General features: G+C 31.4%; 1 protein-coding gene across 3 annotated transcripts in view; it reads left to right on the forward strand.

Annotated features, from left to right (window-relative positions):
• Positions 1-3572: 3572 nt before the first annotated feature.
• LOC143238646 (ceramide kinase-like) overlaps positions 3573-22828 on the forward strand; it is a 31385-nt gene continuing 12129 nt past the window's right edge. For 2 of the 3 annotated variants that reach the window (XM_076479054.1, XM_076479055.1), the window contains exons 1-6: positions 3573-3727; positions 8736-9011; positions 13778-13906; positions 15384-15447; positions 17022-17242; positions 21610-21762. In XM_076479054.1, coding sequence (XP_076335169.1) covers positions 3616-3727; positions 8736-9011; positions 13778-13906; positions 15384-15447; positions 17022-17242; positions 21610-21762 — 955 coding nt within the window. In that variant the 5' untranslated portion in view covers positions 3573-3615. The remainder of the gene's footprint in view (positions 3728-8735; positions 9012-13777; positions 13907-15383; positions 15448-17021; positions 17243-21609; positions 21763-22828) is intronic. The other variant, XM_076479056.1, reaches the window with a different exon arrangement.

Genomic DNA, 22828 nt, shown 5'->3' on the forward strand with positions numbered 1-22828 from the left:
GGTCATATAGCTGCCTTCCCTCTAGTCTTACACTGCTAAATTAGGGACGGCTAGCACAGATAGCCCTCGAGTAGCTTTGTGCGAAATTAAAAAAAAAAAAACTTAAATTTTTCGTTTTAACAGTTAAGCGATATAAAAACGATATATATATATACATAACATAAATACACTTAACATTGCATTTCTTGTTTGTTTGTGTTTTGAATTTCGCACAAAGCTACTTGAGGGCTATATGCGCTAGCCGTCCCTAATTTAGTAGTGTAAGACTAGAGGGAAGGCAGAAAGTCATCACCACCCACTGCCAACTCTTGGGCTACTCGTTTACCATCGAATAATGGTATTGACCATCACATTATAACCCACCACAGCTAAAAGGGCAAGCATGTTTGGTATGACGGGGATTCGAGCACGCGACCCTCCGTGTACGAGTCGAACTCCTTAACCCACCTGGCGATACCGGGCCAATTGCATTTCTAATATTTTTATTAATGAATAAAAACAAATGAGGTTTCTTTGCGGCAAAATTTATTTTACTTTATCAGCCTAAGTCACCAAATTATTTCTAAAATATTACAGAAAAGTTATATATATATGTAATTATGAACAAATTAATTAACATGAAGTCAAGCAATACAGCAGAAGTCATACACAAATCATACATTTTATTCTAGGTGTAGTCACCGTAATTCACAAATTGCAAACTCAACAGAAGTAGGACGAGCATCATATCAATAATGTTCAACCTGGCGCTTTATGGGTAAAACTTGCTAAAACTTAAAAGCAGTGCACTGAATACACGTAGTATTGTGTACCTTCCAAGTTTTGTAAATTTAGCACTTTGACACTTCAGGAGACCAAATGTCGTAAAGAGCAAAAAGTTAAAACTTTCCACGAAATAATGTCTCGACATATAACGTTATTTGTAGTTTCTGAAACGGCCTATAACTTCAGCTTATATCAGTGTATATCAGGCAGTACATTATCTGCAACTTGTATTACGCAAGTAACAAATCAGTTTCGTTCTCCACTGAAATATTAAATCATATCATATCATCTTTCATTTGTTTGCTGTGTTAATGCACAACTTTGGAACATGTTACTATTATTACAATCAACTTGGTATGTGCAAAGTAACATTTTGCTATTGTATTAAATTGTAACATATAACACGCTCATGACCTTTTACAGACGTTAGTTAGTCCGTTCAAGGCTCCTATTAACACTCATTCTTTGTTTAAATTTGTATAAACAAAACATATAGTATGATCAACAACTTTGAAAGTTCATATATGTTAATTACTACTTAATGGGACTATTGAAATTATAACTAACAAACCAAAAATGTAACGCTCAAATCTACTTTATATAAACCCTGTAAAAACTGTTAAAACAAATTTTACGTAATTAATGCTGTTTATAAATTCCTTTTTTATATTGTTATGAACAAAGAAATTCATATATTGTTAGTACTTCGAAATATTTTTAAAATGTAGATAATTCTGTCTTTCGGCCAATCATACAACCCTTCAATATTCCTACTACTACTAGGCAATACTTTCAAATAATATTTAGGTATAAACAACATTCGTCACTCGTGTTCACTCAAATTTTAAAACTGACAATAATAAGCTAGAAAATTGAGTAAAACTTCAACAACTCACCATTGGATGACAGACAGCAAATATAAATGACCAAAAATAAAAAAGGGCAAAAATTGTTTATTTAACTACACCTTACAGAATATTTGATTAAAGAACAAAAAGGTTTGATTCACTGTTTGGGATGTTAAAGAAAAAAAAAATATGTTCGAGTTTAAATCCTGTTGTGGAATCATTGCTTTCCAACTAACAAATGAGTTAATAATTATATATTTAGCTCCCAGTTGGTCAGTAGTAAATTATTTCCCTTCAGTTGCTCTTTCCTCATTATACAATTTTAATTCTTATTTTTTCTATCTCTCCATTAAACGATGTAGAACCACAAGCCCATAAAATTGTGTCTAAAAACAAAAACATCATTGTTACTAAACCAGACAAAGGCAATAGTATTGTCATTATAAAAGAATCTGAATATATTGATAAAATAAACCACTAGCTCAGTGACCCTTGTAAATTAAAAAAAAAAAGACTTGTTATCCTTAATCGTTAAGAGAGAGGAGAAGATCTCACGTTTCCTCGATACCCTAAAAAGTTAAAATATTATCTCTGAAATGACTTATATGGCATCAAATCCGATATTCTTTATAGCCTATCCAAAATACACAAAACTAGATAACCTCTCAATTTCATTCTCTCAGCTGTAGACTCTAGCAGTTACAAACTGTCTAAATTTATCATTCCTATCTTTAAACTCCTCACCTTGAACGATTTAAGAATTACTGATTCTATTACCTTTACTTCTGAAATATTTAAACTTCCCTCTTCTGATCAGTATGTTATAGCTAGTTTTGATATTGAATATCTGTATACCAGTATCCCCCTCAATAAAACTTCAAATTTAATCGAAAACTTTCTCTTTCCTACATACACTGAACAATATCTTGGTGTCACCCTTAAAGAATTCCTGGAACTTCTTGTACTTTCCTCAGAGATAAATCATTTCCTCTTTAGTGACATAATTTATCACCAGGTAGATGAAATCTCTATGGACTCCCTGCTGAATCCGACGATAGCCAATAGTTTTCTATGTTATTATGAACGCAAGTTGGCCACTTGCCCACGTGAATTCAAACCTGTTCTTTACAAACAATATAATAATTATGCTTGCTGTTTCAATAATCAAACCATGTTTCCAAGTTCCTTTTCGTACCTTAATTCCCAACATCAAGTTCACACTCGAACTCTAAGAAAATGATTCTTTACCGTTCCTAGACGTCAGGATTACCAAAGAAGATAAACATTTTCTTTCCCTCTTTATCACAAAAGAACTTTTCTGGCCACTACACCAATTTTAGTAGTTTTATCCTCATCTTCCTCAAACAAATATGGTTATATTATTATTAAGCAGAATTTTTAATGTTTGTTCTGATTATTTTATTTTACACGAAGAAATTACCCTCCTACATGAACGCCCTTGATTCGTAATCTGAGGGTTGCGGATTCGAATCCCCGTCAACCAAAAATGCTCGCGCTTTCAGCCGTAGGGACATTATAATGTTTAGTCAATTCCACTATTCGTTGGTAAAAGAATAGCCCAAAAGTTGGCTGTGGGTAGTAATGATTAGCTGTCTTCCCTCTAGTTTTACACTGCTAAATTAGGGACGGTTAGCGCAGATTGTCTTCGTGTAGCTTTGCGCGAAATTTAAAAAAATAAAAACGTTGGTAAAAGAGTAGCCCAAGAATTGGCGGTGACAAGCTGCCTTCTCCCTAGTCTTACAGTGCTAAATTAGGGACGACTAGCGCAGATTGTTCTCGTGTAACTTTGCACAAAATTCTAAAACAAACAAACCTAAACTATTGATGCATTTAAAATGTGATTATTTCATCAGATTCTCTTGTATAAAATTTTAAAAGGCTTCGCGAAAGTCATACTCATCTCCGTAAAATGTAAACTAGATCCCTAAGTTTTAAATTGAGGAAACAGAGGGCACTGCAAATTATCAGCTGGTAACAAAGCATGGCGGAAGGAAATGTTTTGTTCAGGAATCGTTTCGTCGTCAAAAATAAACTTTATCGAGTGAGTTTAACCAGTGATTATATATGCTGGGAACAAGAAGCAAGCACAGATCGTAAGTATAATATTAGAAGAGCTTTTTTTTTGTAATTATAAATTATAATACAGTTTCAGTCACATCAACCTGTTTGTAGTGTTAGTGTTGTTATTCATTACTGGTATTACGCAGCAAAATGTACAGTGATTATGCGAGAAACCTTTAGAATTTGGAGTGTTTCTTTTAGTTTATTGTTGTTTCCAGGATTTCGGAATAAAATAATACAACCTTACGACTATCATGATGACAGCACTCTGTTCTTTATTTTTGGGGAAGAGGGAGACATTATAGCAGGAAATAAATATTTTAAATATTTAAATTACATAAACTAAACAGTTTTTCAAACTCAAAGTAAAGAATCTTAAGCTTTACAGTTGTTTTTTAATAGTATGGCAATACACCAAAAGTTTGGATTACAAATTTTTATATATATTTTGATAATCTGTTGTTGCAAGATAGTGTAATATTAATATGTGTACTTGACATGTTTGTTTTTTAAATTATTACAGAGAACATTTAATAAATTTTGAGAAGTTGGCATATCATTTCAATATGCTTAAGTTTCACAAAACTAACTTAGATTTTATTTTTAACCTCAAATTAATATTGTCCATAGAGATGGAAATTTTATTATTAGTATTATCCTTGTTTTTTGTGACATAATTTTGGCTGTGTTAAAAAAGACATCAGTGTCACATGTTACTTTGTTAACCCAACAAATGTTTTAGAACAGTTTAGAAGAATACATAATATTAAAATAACTGGACAATAAAGAATTTATTAAACTTGGGGGCCAGCCATAAAAAAAGTACCTTATTATTTGTTCTATGGACATAATTTTATAGATAGAACAGAATTTCAAAATATCTACTGTTTTGAAAAACACTGTTTGCTAAGCTGTATTTTATATCCTCAGTTTTCAAAAGAAAATGGCAGATATATTGCATTTTCAGTATCTGTAATTTGCTGCTTTTAGCGAAAAGCAATGGTTGCTGGTAAATACATGGAATAAAAGCTCAGACACAAGTTAACTGGTTGGTCATTCAGTCAATCATTCACCACATCTGAACTCTGGAATATCTTGCCTGATTAATTACAAGTTATGTATGTACACTAAAGTTTCAATTTTACACAGTTCAAGATAGATTATTCAATAGATGCAAAAAATCAAGTTTAATATAATAATAATAATATATCAATAAAATATCCATGTTTGACAACTGTTCCATAACTTATCTCAGTAATGGTTTTATTCTCAAATGAAATGTTTCATGAACAACTCTTTATTTTGTTCAAAGTTTTAATGAATATCAATCAGTTTCAATAGGCAGGTTCCAAAATATTGTTTTCATTCATGAAATTAGTTATGTTTTCACTCATGTTAACTGTGTTAGCGTTACTCATGTATTTGTAGTTGACTCCCTTTCTCATTTTGTCACATATTCTAAACTTTGAAATGAATTATACACTCACTCAGCTGATAAATACATCATTATTGTTATTGAATATCATTCAAACATTTTACCAAAAGTAGTCTACTGTTTGGTTGAATCCAGTCCAAGACAATGTAGGTTTATGCTTTTCAGATTGCCTCATAAGCATGAAAGCAATATCTGTAGTCTATACTTTCAATTCTGATGGGCAGTTTTTGATACAGTTGTTTACCCACTTCACTTGAATAGATTCTTTAACTTGTGTATGAGTTGTGTAAAGTATATTAGCAATTAAAATTCCTAGCTTTTCCTAGCTTAGAATTTAATTTTAGATAGTTGGTCACCCTCTTTTAAAGCTGCTGCTTTGGTAGTGTGGAAACTGTTCTTGCCAGTCGTGGCTGTTTCAATTGTCTGTATTGTCTGTTGTGAAATAAATAAAATGATCTTTGACTCATTTTGAAGAAATAACTCCATTTTCATCCATTGTCTTTTGTGTTTTCAACCAAGGTCATATCAAATTTTGATATGCATCTATAATTGATAATATGCCCAGCATTATGAAACATTTGTTGTAATTGTTTTGAATGTGTCACCTGATGAAGACTACTACCCAGCACCATGTGCTTAAGTGTTAAATATTTATTCCCACTTACTATATAAATATGATCTTGTAATATACTTAGTACTTGATGGTATCTGAAAGATTTTTTTTGTCACTGTGTGTCAGTATCAACATCTCACAGTAGAGGCTTGGCACGAAGTAACAGATTGAGAAACATACACAGATTGTTGGGGACACAGCCTGTAGCACATTGTTCACTAACATCAATATACATTTGTAGAATGAATGGGAACATATGTCATTTCAGATGTTCACTGTGTCTTGAATCATGGAGAGAAAGTTGTCATCTTCCTGTCCTTTTGAATGCAGGTATAGTGAGAGATTTTTCATTTGCAGTTTGTTTCATGTTTGCAGCAGGGACGTGACCATTTCTTTGAGAAACTAGTACAGTGCATTATTATGTTGGTTCCTGATAACAAAGAATCATAATTTTGTATAACTTGTTAAACTTTCTTTTTAATTTGGTCTTGAAGGTAGTTATTTCATTGTTGAACAAATGAGAAGTATCAGCACTGGACCCCTTAGCAACTGCTTGATACCTATTTCACATCTTGTGATTCTAATATATCAATGTTCAGCAGAATGTTTCAGTTAACCATAAAGCCAAATCATTATAATATTTGGATGGTTGCTGTTTAGTGGTTAGTTTTTAGCTTTGGTCATGTTTCTTGTGAATTTCATTTAGCAAGTAAGGTGGTACTGTTCCTTAGGTCCTCTGCTGGTAAAGCAGTAAGTTTACGGATTTACAACGCTAAAATCAAGCAGTTTTTTGTAGTGTGAAAGATTTTATATTTATCTTATTAATAAATTAAATTCATTAAGTGATAAATATTAAAAGATTGTTATTCTTATAAAAGAATGATGTTATTTATTGCTACATATATTGCTTTGGAATCTTTAATTTCTCTTTAAAACTAATGCTACTGAGACCTTACAACTAAAATTTGGGGTTTTATCCCTGTAGTTTTCACAGTACTGGTAGTCCATTTTACAGTTTGTATCTGTACAAATAAAGACATGAACTAAGATTTATACACATAATGCTACAAAAGACAAGTTTATAGTCACAGTTAGCTCTAGAAACAAATGTTTATAAGAATATGATAAAATAGGTAAAGAAAAGAGAATCCCATAACATGATCTTTCAACAAAAGCTAAAGAAAAAATTAAGTGTTGGCATAATTCTTGCACTTGTTAAAGGAAACTGTACAAAAACCTAGTCAAATTAAAAAATCTGTTATAAAAATTATTTAACAGGAATAAAATGGTACTGATTGCTATTGAGTTGTTCTTATTTTGGCACTTTAATTGAGTATCTTATAAATATATCTATAGCTGTAAAAGGGTGAGTTTTTCTGAACACCACCAGTGTTGTTCAACCCTAAATTTTTTCTGACTTTGGAGCAAAATTATTACTGAGGTAAAGTAGAAAACTGTATTTGTTGAACATTAATCAATGTGTGGTAAACCCAGTAAAATTTATAATTGTGACCTTTACTATAGAGCAGTTGATGGAATATAGTAAATGTCTGATTGTCTGGTACATGTGTAATTGTAACATAATTCTTTTATTTAGGGTTGGTGCATTAGGTATCTTTTTCTAGTTCAATCAATTTATGTTAATCAGTCATAACTTTAAATATTTGTTGATGCACAAACTGTCAGTCTCTGTTAGAAAGTGAAGCACAGTAAAGTACAGCACCACTGTACTCTATCTCTATTCATTCTTCTTCAAGTTTGTTAGATTGAAACTGTGAATACAGTCGAGTTGAAATGTGTCCCGAACTACAACGGCAGAGTGCTACGAACCATATATGCCTGATCTTAAGAAAAATCATTATGTCTAAGGATATCCTTACTAATGACAAGATTTCTGTTATTGATCATTTGTAGATTTAGTCATTAATAAATTTTACTTCCTGAACCATATTTGTAAGGCTTTATTGTTAATATTTGTTAATAGGAAATGACACTAGTTATGAACATCCCTTATACTTGGTGAACTCATAAAACGTGGGTGATTCGACTTTGTACCATCATGTTCAGTGACTTAAAATTATTTCTAATGCACAAAAACTGCTACAAAGGGCTGCTTTTATAATAATTAAAGTTGTATACACACACACACACACACACACTTACAGGATGACTACAAATTCTGGGACATATTGTAAATGTTAACCAAAACAGTAACAGTTATGCATTTTACTGTGTGATGGATGAAAGACACGTATCTGCAGTATTTTTTGTCATAAGTGTAATTACACATGGAGCATGCAATGTTGGCAAATGTCATAAATGAACATAGCAACAGAGAAGGCTGTATGCCCTTTGGTTAGTAGAAGTGAAGTTGTACCTTATAGTACATGTTATAGAAGATATCCAAAAGATCCAAGAATTAAAACTGCTATTGAGAAGTGGTACCAACAGTTTTAAGAGTCAGGAAGCATGTTCTACAAGAATGAAGCTGTGATGGATTGATGATCCCTTGATCGGCATAATTGTTAGACGTCATTAATATGAACTTTTTTATTGTTATATTTTTCTTTATTGTGAAGTGCACTGTCTACAACATACATATGATTGATCTAGGAACACTGGGATGCTGTGAGTACTGTGATGTCTGGTGTGCCAACCAACTTGTGCATGGTGATCAAATATCACCCAATATCTAGATGGCTAGCAACAGAGCATGTTTACAGGTGTATTTATGACAAATGGTGTGTGGCAGAAAAATACCCTTTATCCACTCCAAATCATAAGTTTGTAATTGTGTCTTGGTTTGGTTTTGGTTTGGAATGCATAGTATAATTTTTGGAGATTCTGTATATACACTGAAAGTTTTGATTATGTAGAAATAATAAATTTCCTGAAATTATAATACAGTTAACAAACTAGATGTTGTAGTTTTGGTTCAAGTTTCTCAAGAGAGTCACATTTTAAAGATTTTTGTAATTTGTTTTCTCATTAGTCAGGACAGTACTACCATGGGAAGAAGTTATATCCTTGTCTCCTTGTGACTGTGATATTTCTACAAAACATGTGAAATGTCAATATTGTCGATACAACCCTGATCGATGTAGGACTGGACTTGGAGAGCAGGTTCCTCTTCAGGCACGGGCAGTGAAGCTCTACTATGCTGAACGATGTGGCAAATATAAATGGAGATTAACTGCAGTGACTTTCCGTTCACAGAAAGGAGCTGTGGTGAGAGAGTTACTTGGGGCAGCAAAAAAAGTTTTACAAGGTGATCATTTGGTTTCAGCCATGTTGCTGAGAGAGTAAAACAAGCAAGTCTTTTAATGTTTGACTGAACAATTATAGTTATTTCAGGCTTAAGTATGAAGATAATGGAATAAATGCCATAGGTACATTTGTAGCTTATTACACTTGTATTATCTATATTGTATAAACCAACACAGATAAGTAAATACATGTAACTGGTATGTAATGCATGTTCTTACACTGTGAGTATTGGTATCATAAGAATTTGTTTTTTATAGTTTAAGAATGATGAAGGTTTTGTGGTGTACATATTTTCCTTTAAATTATTACAAAACATATTTTATGGTCCTTCTATTTTATTTCTTTCTCTAACATATATTTTTTGTATAATTTGGCCTACTACAGTTTTATAAATTATTACTTTTTATTATTATTCCATTATTACTTTTAAGTTTTTCTTTAACTTTTGGTGGTGTTTTTTTTAATCATACATTTATATTGAGGGCTGATCAGTAAGAATAATGCTTAATTTATTTTCTTGTCTTTAGGAATACTTCTGTCATCATAAGTTGTGCTTAATCTGGCTATGATTACAAATAATGTCCAACATCACAATTTGTGTTATGAAAGATAATGCAGCCATATATAGACCATATGTCTTGACAAACTTTCTACATATTCTCTATCATATTTGAATACCATCTTCTAAAAATAATAGCTCCAAAATCATGCCAATGCTTTTAAGGGTCATATTGAAAGCCAGCTTTTACAACTGAGCCTCATTAAACTTTGTGCGATGAAACATTACACAGATGACACACTTTTCATTTGGTCAGCCAGTTGTGAATCACTTAAATTTCTCATATGCAAACACCTTTCATAAAATTATGAAATCTGCCTTTGATTACTTTCCCATCCAAATTAACCATATTTCTGTGAGTCTTCCAATGTTCACTGGTCAAAGACTATGGCATTGCATTTGTAGACTCATTCTAAGTTTTATTGTACTTCTATTTTATGAATCTATGTTTGTAAGTTTAGTATCAAACTGTACATTATTTTAATTTTACTGTTTTAGTTAATTTTTAAATTCAGAAGTAAATATTAAAAACAACATCCTAAATATAATTTTTTGTCATGTGACATGTTTAATGCAGCATTAGCTTGAAGTAGATGTTTGTGATGTCCAAATACAAAGTGTGTAGTTCCATACGAATTAGAAACTCAAATTACTGATATTAACAAACTAGAATATAAAGTAAGAACATCCTATCTTTTCCATTTGCTGAGATATGGATAAATTTACTGAATCAAACACATTAGTGTCATCCACTTTTTTTCCATTTTTTGGTAACACCTGCTCCTGTCTGTAATGTGTGAATAACCAATTGAAAGTACAGAATGTTTCCCTAGTGACTTTCTTGACCTTTATGAAGTGTTTGGTCACCAAACTTTTCTGGCTAGAATCTAAGTAACAATGTAAGACTTTAGAGATTTCAGTTTTATCTTTTATTAGACCCAAATGCAGCTTAGTTACTGAGCTTGATAAATTATAATGGAATTCTGTGGTATTCACATAGTAATTTATGATTTTAGATTATTTCAAAATGTTTATATAAAACCTAAAAAAAATTTCATTTCACATCCTCCATGTGTGAAATTTGACAAGGCTTAACAGCTTATTGCAAGCAGCAAACAAATACAAAATTCATAACTAGAAGGAATAATTGCTATGTTTCTTTATTTAGTGTTCTTTGTTGTGTGAAAAATAAGTTTAAAAATTTGTTTGTAAATAGCAATAATGTGGGTGTGTGTTATATGTATATATTCATGTATTATAACTGAAATGTGACTATTTTAAAAAATATAAGTTCACTAAAACACATCCAAGATACGTCACTTTGTAAAGACTAGGCCTGTTTTATATTCTTGGATATGGTAACATGAGTGCACAAGTGCTACATTATTGCAACTTTTGTAATGTTAGTCACACATGGCTGAAAGGTCACTATAATAAAGATAAATATATCTTAATATATAATGTTATGCCAGTTAAACTATTCAAGCTAAAGCTAAAAATGTGTTTTAATGTTTTTATTTAGGAACATTCTAGAATGAAAACGTATAATTTATTTTCTACTTTTGTAGGGTAATTGGGAGGGAAGTAGTGAAAATAACAATTTTTTTCTTAAAAATATTTGTTAATTATATGGAGTAATAAAGGTTTCACATGTGAAATTTGAAAACATTCTGATGCATAAAACTATTTTTAATCTTAAAACCAACATTACTTTGCAGATTGGTTGGTCAACATTTGAAAAGAAAGGCACAACAAAAATTTTACCTAAGAAATCTTAAAACTTGGTTTTTTAAAAAGATCTGATATTTTTCGTATAAAAGATTTGTAACGTATACTAATAATCTGCCACAGTTTGTAAAGATTTGTTATTAAAAAAATCACAGTATAATTACTCTCATGGATACTTTTTTTTTTATAAGTTGGGTGGCATGTTGGTAGGGTTAACTTGATAAATGGTGGAATTTTACACCCAAACTTGTACAAAAACTTGCAGATATACCACAGTACATTTATAATAAAAGCTGTTACCCCACTCACACTAAACAGAATAGCCTACAGTTAAGCCTTTAGAATAAAGAAAATGTTCAGATGAAACTGATTACAGAAAATACACATAGGATTTAAAAGAAACTATTTTACAAAAAGGATATAAAGATACCAAAACTGACAGACAGATCAAGAAAGCTAACAAACCTGAGTGGGAAAAAAATATTAAAACAGACAACTACTAAACTTTCAAATAGAATTCCTTTTGTTATTAATACTTATCACTTTTAAACTCAAAAACATTTCAAACATTCAGGAAAAACATTTTTGTCTCCTACAATTGAATGATCATCTTAAATAGATATATTCCCTAAAGTTCCTGTTGTTTACTTCTGCAGGCTTGTAAAAACTACTAAATCATTTTCTGACAAGCATGACCAGAAAAACTTTAAAATCCCTAAATAAAATCACATGTAGAATACAGAATACAATTTACGGTGTACAGTGTTAAAAATAAATAAAAATGCAATTATCAGTATGTCGAACACTTAAATGACTCTTGAAGAACAATCATAAGTCTTCTATTAACATCAAAAACAAAATCTCGCTGCTCGACACTTCAACTAATCTACTAATGTAGTTAATAATGTTACTCTTATCAGCATTGAAAATGACTAAAGCTGATAGAGACATAAAACAAGCTTATGGATTGCTAATCTAAGTACTTTTGAAGCTTGTAGAATAGTTTATTTTCTGTTAGAAAAATACTTTATTTTTTTCATGTAGTGTTAACTCTCAGTATTTGCCCCAAATCTTTCTAATAATTACTGTTTAGTTATGATAATTTTCATGCCCATCTTTATAAATTGATCTTTTTAACATTTGTTTTTAAGTCTGTTACCTTTTATTTTACTTTAACAACATCTATAGTTTTTCTTGACCATTTCTAAAGCCAAACATTTTTATAATTTTTTACATATTACATAATGTTCTTTTCTCTGGCTGTGTTGTATTGAAAATGGTACACACAACAGTACATTGAAGAATACACAAGATAACTTCCTGGAAGCTCAGGTAACTTTCATGATGTTACTTGCTTGGTTGCACCACCATTCCTGACTTGCTTCTGAAGAAGAAGAGTTCCACCTCTTTAAAGCTCTTGAGTTTATAGGCTTTTGTCATTTTATTCTAAGATTGTGTTTAAGCAGACTGAAGACAAAAATCCAATAGGTGTGTTTCCATATGAAAAAAACAACATTGATTTTGAGATGTAAGTTTGGAACTTTGGGCTGGAGAGTCTTCAGCTTCACATTCTATTTTATCTTGTTAATGATGTGGGAAGATATTCCCAGCTTCATTGTATTGGTTTTCTGAGGTTAAAAGATTTTCTTTCGTAACATTAGCTTTCACATTATAGATGAGACATTTCTTTCAAGTCAGCTTAGGAAAGGTTTTCAGAGATCATTGGTTTTGCACATGTGCTTTGCTATGTAAGTTCGTTTTTCTTTGCTTCCATGAATACAGTTGATTTTTTTTTCAAAAGTTGTGTCTTTTGGGTCTGCATCAGTTAATTCTCATTTTGAGATTATTTCTCAGTTGAGAAACTTTACATATAAATATACCTTAACCATACATTTATCATTTGCAACATTACACTGCTTAGTGGTAGGGAATTTGCTGTGAACTAAACATACAAGCATTGAACATGTTGCTCATGACACAGTAACTGGTGAGAATACAAAACTGTTTTAGCAGAGCAAATACTTAAATTGTGATTAACTTCAGAATTACAAAACCTAGTGCTATATATAGACGTTTGCTTCCACAATCACACATTATATTAATTGTCATCAACCAGTTTAGAAACAGTTTTTAAATATTTGGTCATTTATAAAATAGTGAGAGAGAGAGAGAACATTTCTGGAAGGAACAAGGATGGCTGTTAGCATATCCCAGAATTAAATAATTTTAAAATGGTCCAAATTTAGATTTGGGAAAAAAAAAACCTCAAGTATTCTCATCTTATGGTATCAGAACCTTCAGCCCATGTGAAAATGTAACTGAAGGATTCATTTGATTTTCAACAGTTCATAAATAGTTTCTAGTAGTACATTATAAAGAAAAGTGCAAGATGTTTACCTTAGAAAAATATCTACTACAAAATGTATGCACTTGTGAAGAATTGTTGTTGCAAATGAGTAAAGGTTTGTTTCTATCCGTAGGTCTAGATAGACCACACCGTCTTCTAATATTTATCAACCCCTATGGAGGTAAAAAAGCAGCTCTGCAAATATTTGAAAGAAAGGTGGCTCCTCTCCTTCAGCTTGCTGGCATTGATATAGAAGTTATTGGTAAGTACAACTGTAGGTAAAGAAGTTTTATAGAGAACTAAGTTTATTATCATACCAGTATACATTAATCAGGTTTTAATCTTACTGAGCTGCTTTTACTGTATACATTAAAGAAAGCATCTACTTTAGTAATTTCTAGTCACATTCAGGCAAGAAAGGTAAGATTTGTTAGAAATAATAGTAGCAAACTTTATTTTGTGAAACTTAAGTATATTTTATAGACCAGTTCATTTACTGTAAGTGAATTTCTTAGTTTTAGCTTAATAAATGTTATCTGTTTAGCTAGAACTTTCTCATTTTAATCTTCTGAGGTTACCTAGTGTAGAGAAGTGTACATAAATGTTATAAACTCACAATTTTCTTTAAAAACAATGATTATTTTACACACAGTTCTAAAAATGATACAGTTTCTAGCCTCAAAACTACAATAACATAAAAATAACTTAATGTGCAAAATTAAACTTAGGAAAAAAAACAGACTGGAAGATAATCTTGTACACCCTGCACATTTCATTGTATATTACTGTGGTACATGTACATAGAGGTTAAAAACCAAAGAATAATGCAATATGAGGTCAATTGCATATTATGTTAACATGAAGTTTAATTGTAATTTTTTTTATATGTAAAGAAAGAGCCAGTATGTAAGATTTACAATCATTCCTTTCTTTAAAAAGTAAAACATTTAGTTAAGTACAACCCATCTATTAGAGGTTTATAATACCAAAGTTTATGTTCCTACCTGCTTGTTCAAAATGTCAAAATAGTTAAGAACTTTGCTTGAAATATATAGTAGCTTAAATGGTTGTATTCTTTCGTATATAGGAATATTGTCCCACTTTTAATGCTCAACATTAATAGAATTTGTATTAACCCTAAGTTATTGATTTGTTTTCATGTTGTTTCCTTCCATTGGGATCCATATATTACATTTAAATTGAGTAAATTAACATATTTTTGTAGTTTAAAATGCTGAAAAAACCTGATTTCAAACATTGGATGAAACTGCTCATTTTCCATGTATAATACATCACAGAACTCAAAGTTTTTAGACGAATTAATTTCAGTATTAATGGTATCTTTGTTTAACCCATTGACTGCAGCTGCAATAAATGTAATTTTGGCAAAACATACACTGTATACTGCATGCTCACATTCAACTGCTGTAGATGAACTGTACCATGTAAGACAAATCAGTAGTCTATGGGTTAAACCTTGTATGTCTCTTATAGGTATTCAGGACCTTGTAATGAACAAAGTCATGGACCATAAGCAATTTAATAGATAAATAATTTAAAAAAACATGGTCTGAAAACTATTTGGATTCCATTTATAATTCTAGGATTAACACAAAGAAGTTAGATTCTTATCCAATCGATGTGCTTATATATAAATAATTAAAAATAAATTCTGTGTGTTTTGACAGTAAATAGATCACATTTGTTTATATTAAGAAACCTCTTATTTTTGTTTTTAGTTACTCAGTATGCTAACCATGCACGAAATATGATTCAGGAGATTGATATAGAACATTTTGATGGGTAAGTTGAATTAAGGCCAGATGTAACTTGTAAAATTAATTGACCATTTTCCATGGAAGTTAGTGACTGAAGTGTGCAGATATTAATATTTTAAGCTCATTCTATGTGTGTGACCTACATTTCTTATGTAATATTGGTTAAATCTTTAAGTCAGTGAATACTTTTTTACCTCACTGTATGTTTTTACTTGTGATTTCATTTCCCTCTGTTTGCACAATTTTTGTTTGAAGTCTTGCACATTTGTAGTCTCTAATTGTTTTAAATTGTTAGGGTGTATCACTTTGAGTTGATCAAGGAACTAATTTTGTCTAATTCATTAGACTTGAGCCTTTTTATGTTCTTTTGTCTAGCATGTGTAGTCAACTGTGGTTCAGTGACATGAGTATCAAGTGATGTGTTCTTTGAGAAAATTCACTTGATTGTTTGAAATAATTAAGGCCACATGTTATGGTTCTTTACATCCTTTTAACAAGGTTATTCCAGCTACAATTTTGCTTGTACTTTTTCTGACACTATGTCACTGATCTGTTTTTAAAAACACGTACAAAAATACAAAAATTAATGTAATAAGAAACAAAAAAGTATAAGAAATTGAAAAAGGAGGGAAAAACTTGATGTATCAAAATCATCTAATCTAAGTTGTTTGTTTTTACATCATAAGAAACACTCACTGAATGGAAAAACAGGTTCACGTTGTTTAACTTTTTCTATTAAATAAAGTATTTTTGAAAGTATTGGTCTTGAAATTTTTATGTAAAGTGTAAAACATTTTTAGTAATTTCGATATAAAAATTAAATGAAAATATTATTAAAAAGCTTTGAGAAAGGTACTCAAATTTTGAAAAGGGAAATGCTTTATAAATCAAAGAACTTTGAGAGGGGTATTTGAAGTTTAAAAAAAGGAAAATGTTGAATAAATTGTCAGTTCTTAAAAATAGGTTTCTGATGATGTTGGATCTTTTTATGGGAATTTAAATATTTTCTTAATACTCTGTAAAATGATTTTTAAGACTAAGTAAAACTGGAAATTGATGATAAACACAATCCTTGAAAACACAATGGAAGTAATTACATTACCCAATGTAAACAACTTCAGTCATAAAAAGATTAAGCTTTAATTTCTCTCTGTTTAAGTAAGAAATGAGTGTTATTTTATTGTTATAATTTAAACTATATAATTTTAGCCATTGTGGCTTAAAATAAATTAACATTTTTTTACTTAAACACGATTATTGACACAGTTGACATGTGAGTGTTCAGTGCAGAGCTGTATGCTTAGATGCTACTTGTCCCAGTCTCCAAGTATTTGGAATTACTCTTATTGAAATAGATAATCATACATAAGAGAATAATTAATGGAAACTACAGAAGCTTGAAGTTGGTATCTTCAAAACTGTTCCTGCAGTGTTTGACATTTGTTTGGTTTTTTTCTTGAGCTGATGTGTATGATACAGTATGGTGCATATGTATACCCAATTTTTGGTGTTTAAGTGTATGATAATTCTACTGTTGCATGATGTGTACTGGCAGTAGTGATGTTTTTAATGCTAAACTTTTGTTTGCTTCTTTTGCAGTGTAGTTTGTGTTGGTGGTGATGGGATGTTCAGTGAACTTTTGAATGGCCTCCTCGTGAGAACACAGAAAAAGGCTGGAGTTAACTATGATGTGCCAAGCAGCTCTCTTGTTACACCACAGATCTGCTTAGGGGTTATCCCAGCTGGTTCAACAGATGCTGTAACATACTGCACAACTGGCATAAATGATCCTGTTACTTCCACACTTCTTATAATTATGGGTAAATAATTATTCCATTGTTTCTCCCGAGAGGGAATGAGGAGTTATGTAAAGAGAAATGAAGGCTGGATGGAAAGATAATGCATATATTCAAATTGTTCAACAAACCATCATCTGTTTTTATTTTATAGTGAGCATATTTTTAAGGCTTTTTTTTTATAAATTTTAATTTAAAGTGGTTTTGTTTTTATCGGTTTGTGAGAATGATGGTTGTGGTTACCAATCTTTTTCTACTCATAGACAAGTAACTAAAGTGTTACAAGAAAATCAAGTGTAATGTTAAGAAAAGTAATGATCACTGTTCATTAAATTGTGTAAAGATGAGAATTCTATTGCCAAAATTAGCATTAAAGTAAAATGCAATAACCTAAAAATGATGCTGGTGGAACAGGCATTTGACTTGAAAGCAGATAAGTTGAAATAGATAGATACATAAGTATCTTAATATTTCAATGAAATAGTTTGGAGATTAAATGAGGAAATGTGATTCACAGAAACTATGTGTACAATCAACAAAATGTGTTTTTGATTAAAATTAATTTTATATGAAAATTATTAATAGGTATATCATTTATTACAGTATTATAGTGATAACATACACACAAAGTGATAAACAGGAAATAAATTTGTCTCATGTATGTATAAGTCTTAGTATTTATTTTTTTGAAATCAGAAAACATATTTCTCACCACTTGTTGTAATTTGTTAAATGTATTGCAAATCATGATATTGATTAAATTCTTTATAAATATATGCTGCTGGCCAAAATCTTAAGGCCCATGAACAAATATGCATTTTGTGTTGTTAGACTCAACCACTTATTTGAGTAGAGCTTCAAAAGATGAAAATAAGAAAAGGGAAAATAAAAATAAAAAACTTTTGTAGCATTTAATAGGGAAAATGTGAACACTATGGAATTAGCCTGAATACTAGCTGGTCAAAAGTTTAAGAGCATACTGAAACGAAGCATTAATCGGTAAACATGTAACAAAATTTAATCATTTGTATTCAAGCATTAGCATTGTCAACATCTCCCACTGAAATCTCCTGTGTTACATTGGGTAAAAACATGGCAAAGGCTAAAAAGTTGACAGAGTTTGAACGTGGCAGAATTGTCGAGCTGCAAAAGCAAGGTCTCTCTCAACGTGCCATCGCTGGTGAGATTGGGCTTAGTTAAACTGCTGTTGCAAATGTATTAAAAGACTCTGAAGTGGTTGACTGCAGTTGATACCACCTGACTATGATGCCATGGTGAAACAAGAGAAGGAGGGCAACTGCCCCTCCATCATAACTCTCTCACAACTTGATTCTTTTATCTGTTAATGATTGAATACAGTCAGTTATCAATTGTATTATCCAGGCAGATTTCTTTACATTTTTAAAAATTTGACACATTTTCAATGGTATCACCATTTGTGGTGAACATCTGACTGCCAAAAGACATAGAATACTTAAAAGTGAGCTATGGATATCTTCTGCAGGTATCCTTCTTTTACCAACTACATAGCTTTTCAGAAGGCTTGTAACCCTGATTAACAGATTAAATATTGGAGCGAAAAGGAATCATGAATTAAATTCACTTCCAGCATCCCCTCCACCACCAATTTCAGGGTCATTTGGGACAAGATTCCAAATGTGAATAGGTAATATACGTCCCAATTCCTTCTTGATCTTGTAATTCAGTGATAGGCATAATTTTCACAGGAAATGTCGAGGATATGTTCCTAGATATTTTCAAATATGGATTTTTTTTTTTTTTTTGATACAGTACCCTCATGTATATCCCATTAACAAAAACTTTTATATATGTAAAAACTGCTTGTTTGGGTTGAGAAAATTTTTTTACGTAGAGGAGCGAACAACTCTATGAGTGGGTTTTCTCGTCATCACTAAACAAAACCTTTTGCTCACCCCAACTTTTGAAGTCAGAGATATGATACTAAACTCAATAGGCAAGTTGCTGGTTTTCAGGGAATTGCCAACTCTTAGAGAATATTTCTCCTACCACTGTAGCATCCTTGCCTGTTATTCTGACCATTTGGCCATTAAGACACACAGTGATAAACCCCACCTTTTTGATCTACTTGAATTGATGACTAAAAGTGACCATTTTCTTTGGGACTTGAACTTGCTTTACTTTAGCCTGGTAATATATCAGTTACAGCAGATGATTTCTATTATAAAATGCTGCATCATATTTCTTTTGCTTTAATCAGTCTTTTTCTGTTTTAATTGAGTTGGATTGAGCAAGAGGTGCTCTTTAATTATAGACCTCTTGATTTGACTACCTGGTAAAGAAAGCTCTCGAGAGGATGACTAAAGTTTCTCGTGTGTGGTTCCTTAAATCATACTTCCTCCTCTCCAACTTCCAGTGTGTTTTTTGTAGACAACATTCCATCTTGAACCACCTTATATAATTATTAAACTGGAAATGCAAATTAGGGAAATCTTTTTCAAGATGGAGCACCTTATTTGATTTTCCAAAGGCTTACAAGTGCACATGAAAGCTGATTATGTTACAAGACCTCCATTCATATGGATTATATGACAGTATAGCAATTTTTATTATAATTCTTTAGCATAGTAGTCATTCCTGATCCACGTGGGATCAACACTATCCTGATCCTTACCACAGGAGCTTGGGATACCTCAGAGGCTATGACTTGGGTGTTGTAACCATTAAGGTCATAGCCATCATTGAAATGCTATTTCCAGTAATTGTGAATAACTGTCCATCATCGACTGTGAGACACATGGAGCAGCAACTGTAAACTTCTCTTCATAAATTGTGATTGATCACTCCAGACAGTTTCAGATTTTCATCTGTAACCATCTGCATGTATTTCTTTTGCTAAAGGGGATTGCATCCTGGACTCAAGTTCCATCTGGGAGGTGCACAAATTCCTGAGACAAAGTTCTTGGTGCCTCTCTTGAACAAACAAATTGATTCTGTGTTATCTTTTTCACCTCTTAGGAAGTAAGTAGGTTTTCTGTGCTCAAGTTCTATCACATCTTCCAAGGATATTTGGTCTGTGTCTTGACGAAGAACTCTGCATTAAAGATGTTGGACCCTGTGTATAATTAGGTACTTTAGTTCTGCACAAATGCTCTTAACACTTCTCAAGCTTGGCATTTGTACACAGCATCTTCTGAACCTCCACTTCACTTCAGATGCTTACCACTTTCTTTACATTACATTAAAAAGCTCCACTCACTGCCATGACATCCAAACTACCTATGTGTTATCAAGTCTCAATATTATACAAACAGATAATCTGATGTTTTTACTTCAGACCATGGTATCCAGATAAAGACTAATTTTGGTGAATAACATTAGCTCATCTCATGGTTTGTTAATGCTTTGCAAATGAAGATGGTTACTCCTTATTGGAAGTATTAACTAGCTCTAATGAGCACCTTTAAAATTCCATTCTGTTCCTATTTATATAGACAGTATGAAATTAGATAGCTCTTAGTTCTGCCGTTGTTTACTATAGTTCTGTAGCTTCTCAAAGACTCCATACTATAGGTTCTGTGTTTATTTGCTGAGTGGTACTGAAATCTTGCATGTTCTCAGTTATGTAGAAATTAAGATGTACACTAATTGTTCCATCATCTGTTTGAAGGCCATGAAATCACTAAATATCCATCATTACTCAGTCATCTAGGCCATTTAGAAAAGACTGGCCCTTTTCTCCGTGTCTTCTATCTACTTCCAGTTTCTCTCGATCCTAGCCATGCCAGAATATGAGGGTATGAGGTATGAACATGCAGACATTGCAACCAAATTGGCCTTTATTGGTGATGTTATAGCTTTGTATTTTCCATATTTTGATTTCAAGCCAGTTCTCAAGAAGATTTAGGGTTAACTCTATTTTAATAAGGTCATCTAGATAACACATATCAATAATTGGTTTTTAGTTCTCACAGTAATTGCACAAATGAGGTTGTCCTCAAAAGGCTGTGCAGTATCTGTAATTTTATTATTTTCTTTCACAAGGGAGTAAACTGTGAAATGTGGTGACATATACCCACATATTGCTTTTCTTTTGTTCCAACAATGCTGAAATATAACACTTCTTTATACATATATCTTGTAGTATTTCTGTCATCCTAATTTGTCATTGAAAATAATGATACTATCAAAGTTAACCATAATTTCTAGTTTTTCTAGACCATAAGGCCATTTGAATTCTGTTTAATAATTAGCATTATATTAAACTAGCTTTGTGATATGTTTTTATCTTCTGTGGTATTATTTTATCCTTTTCACTTCTTTATTATACTTGTTGTTTAAATCCAGTTATTTGATGCAGGTGACCCATATGGCTTTGTGCTAAAAAAATTCCAATTATCTTTGTCTTTCAGGTGCCAAATTGAGTATTGATATTTGTAGTATTCATCATGATGAATACTTATTACAGTATGCTACATCATTTCTGTCGTATGGTTACTTTGGTGATACTCTTGTTGACAGTGAGAAACATCGGTGGATGGGTCCAAAAAGATATGATTACTCAGGTAACATTAACCATGAATTATGTGGTAGAAGGAATGAAGATTATTAAAATATGTGAAATAAGAACATTTTATTTTTCTTAAATATTTTCAGGAAGCATCAGTTATTCACACAATGGCTAGAGCCACTTGTTGCTCAAAAAATAGCCTAAAGGTGTGTAAAGAAAATGAATTGTACAACTGTATGTTTAACCAAATAGCAGAAGTATTTAATATATATTAAAATTTTAAATAGGACTTATTACAGGAGATTGAAGAGAGCTGTGTGAGTGCTGAGAAGTCTGATTTAGTAAAGAAGTAATATTAGATCAACTTTACCTTGCTTATTGAAACTGTTGCTAAAAATTAGAACAGGCTTATTCAATCCATCCAGACTATTGTTTATCCTGTAGATTTTAGTGAAATGACTTATTGTCAGTATTGTAAAAGTGTACTTGTTAAGGTTTTAAAATATATGAAGGTAGTTCGTTTTTAAATCCTATTAAAAATTGAGAAAATTTTATTAAACATATTTTTGTGATTGTGCATAACATCACTGGACTAATATGCTTATTTCTTTTGTTAATGTTAACAAATGTTATCCATTGCAAGCTTCTCATTTTTGCAGTTGTATGTCTTTTAAAGATGTATGCATCTATGTTAGACATATATTACATTTCATTTTATGTTTTATACAAGAATTATGATTTAAATAGTTGCAACAACTTATATCTTCAAAAAATATTAAATTATCTTAATTTTGTTTACAAACCTCTGAATGTTTCCTGTTGCTGTAAGTGAGCATTTTTATGCCATAATGTCTTGTAGTTTGTAGAGAGTTCTAGTTCAGTCAGACAGTATATAATCAGGGAGTGAAAGATAGGAAAAGATGAAACAATGTGGGTTTAAGCACTCACATCCCATGTTTTTCCATGGTGATCAACTTGTTTAACTTCAGTAGCTTGGATTTTGCTTGATATATACAGGCAACCAAGTTAGTAAAAGTAAAGCAAAGTTAGTGAGATACTTAGATCTACACTGTGTTTGTAAGTTGAGCCATAGAGAAAGTACAGTAGCAGATTTTAAAGTA

The sequence above is a fragment of the Tachypleus tridentatus genome, chromosome 13 (assembly GCF_004210375.1).
Source record: "Tachypleus tridentatus isolate NWPU-2018 chromosome 13, ASM421037v1, whole genome shotgun sequence".
NCBI lineage: Eukaryota > Metazoa > Arthropoda > Merostomata > Xiphosura > Limulidae > Tachypleus > Tachypleus tridentatus.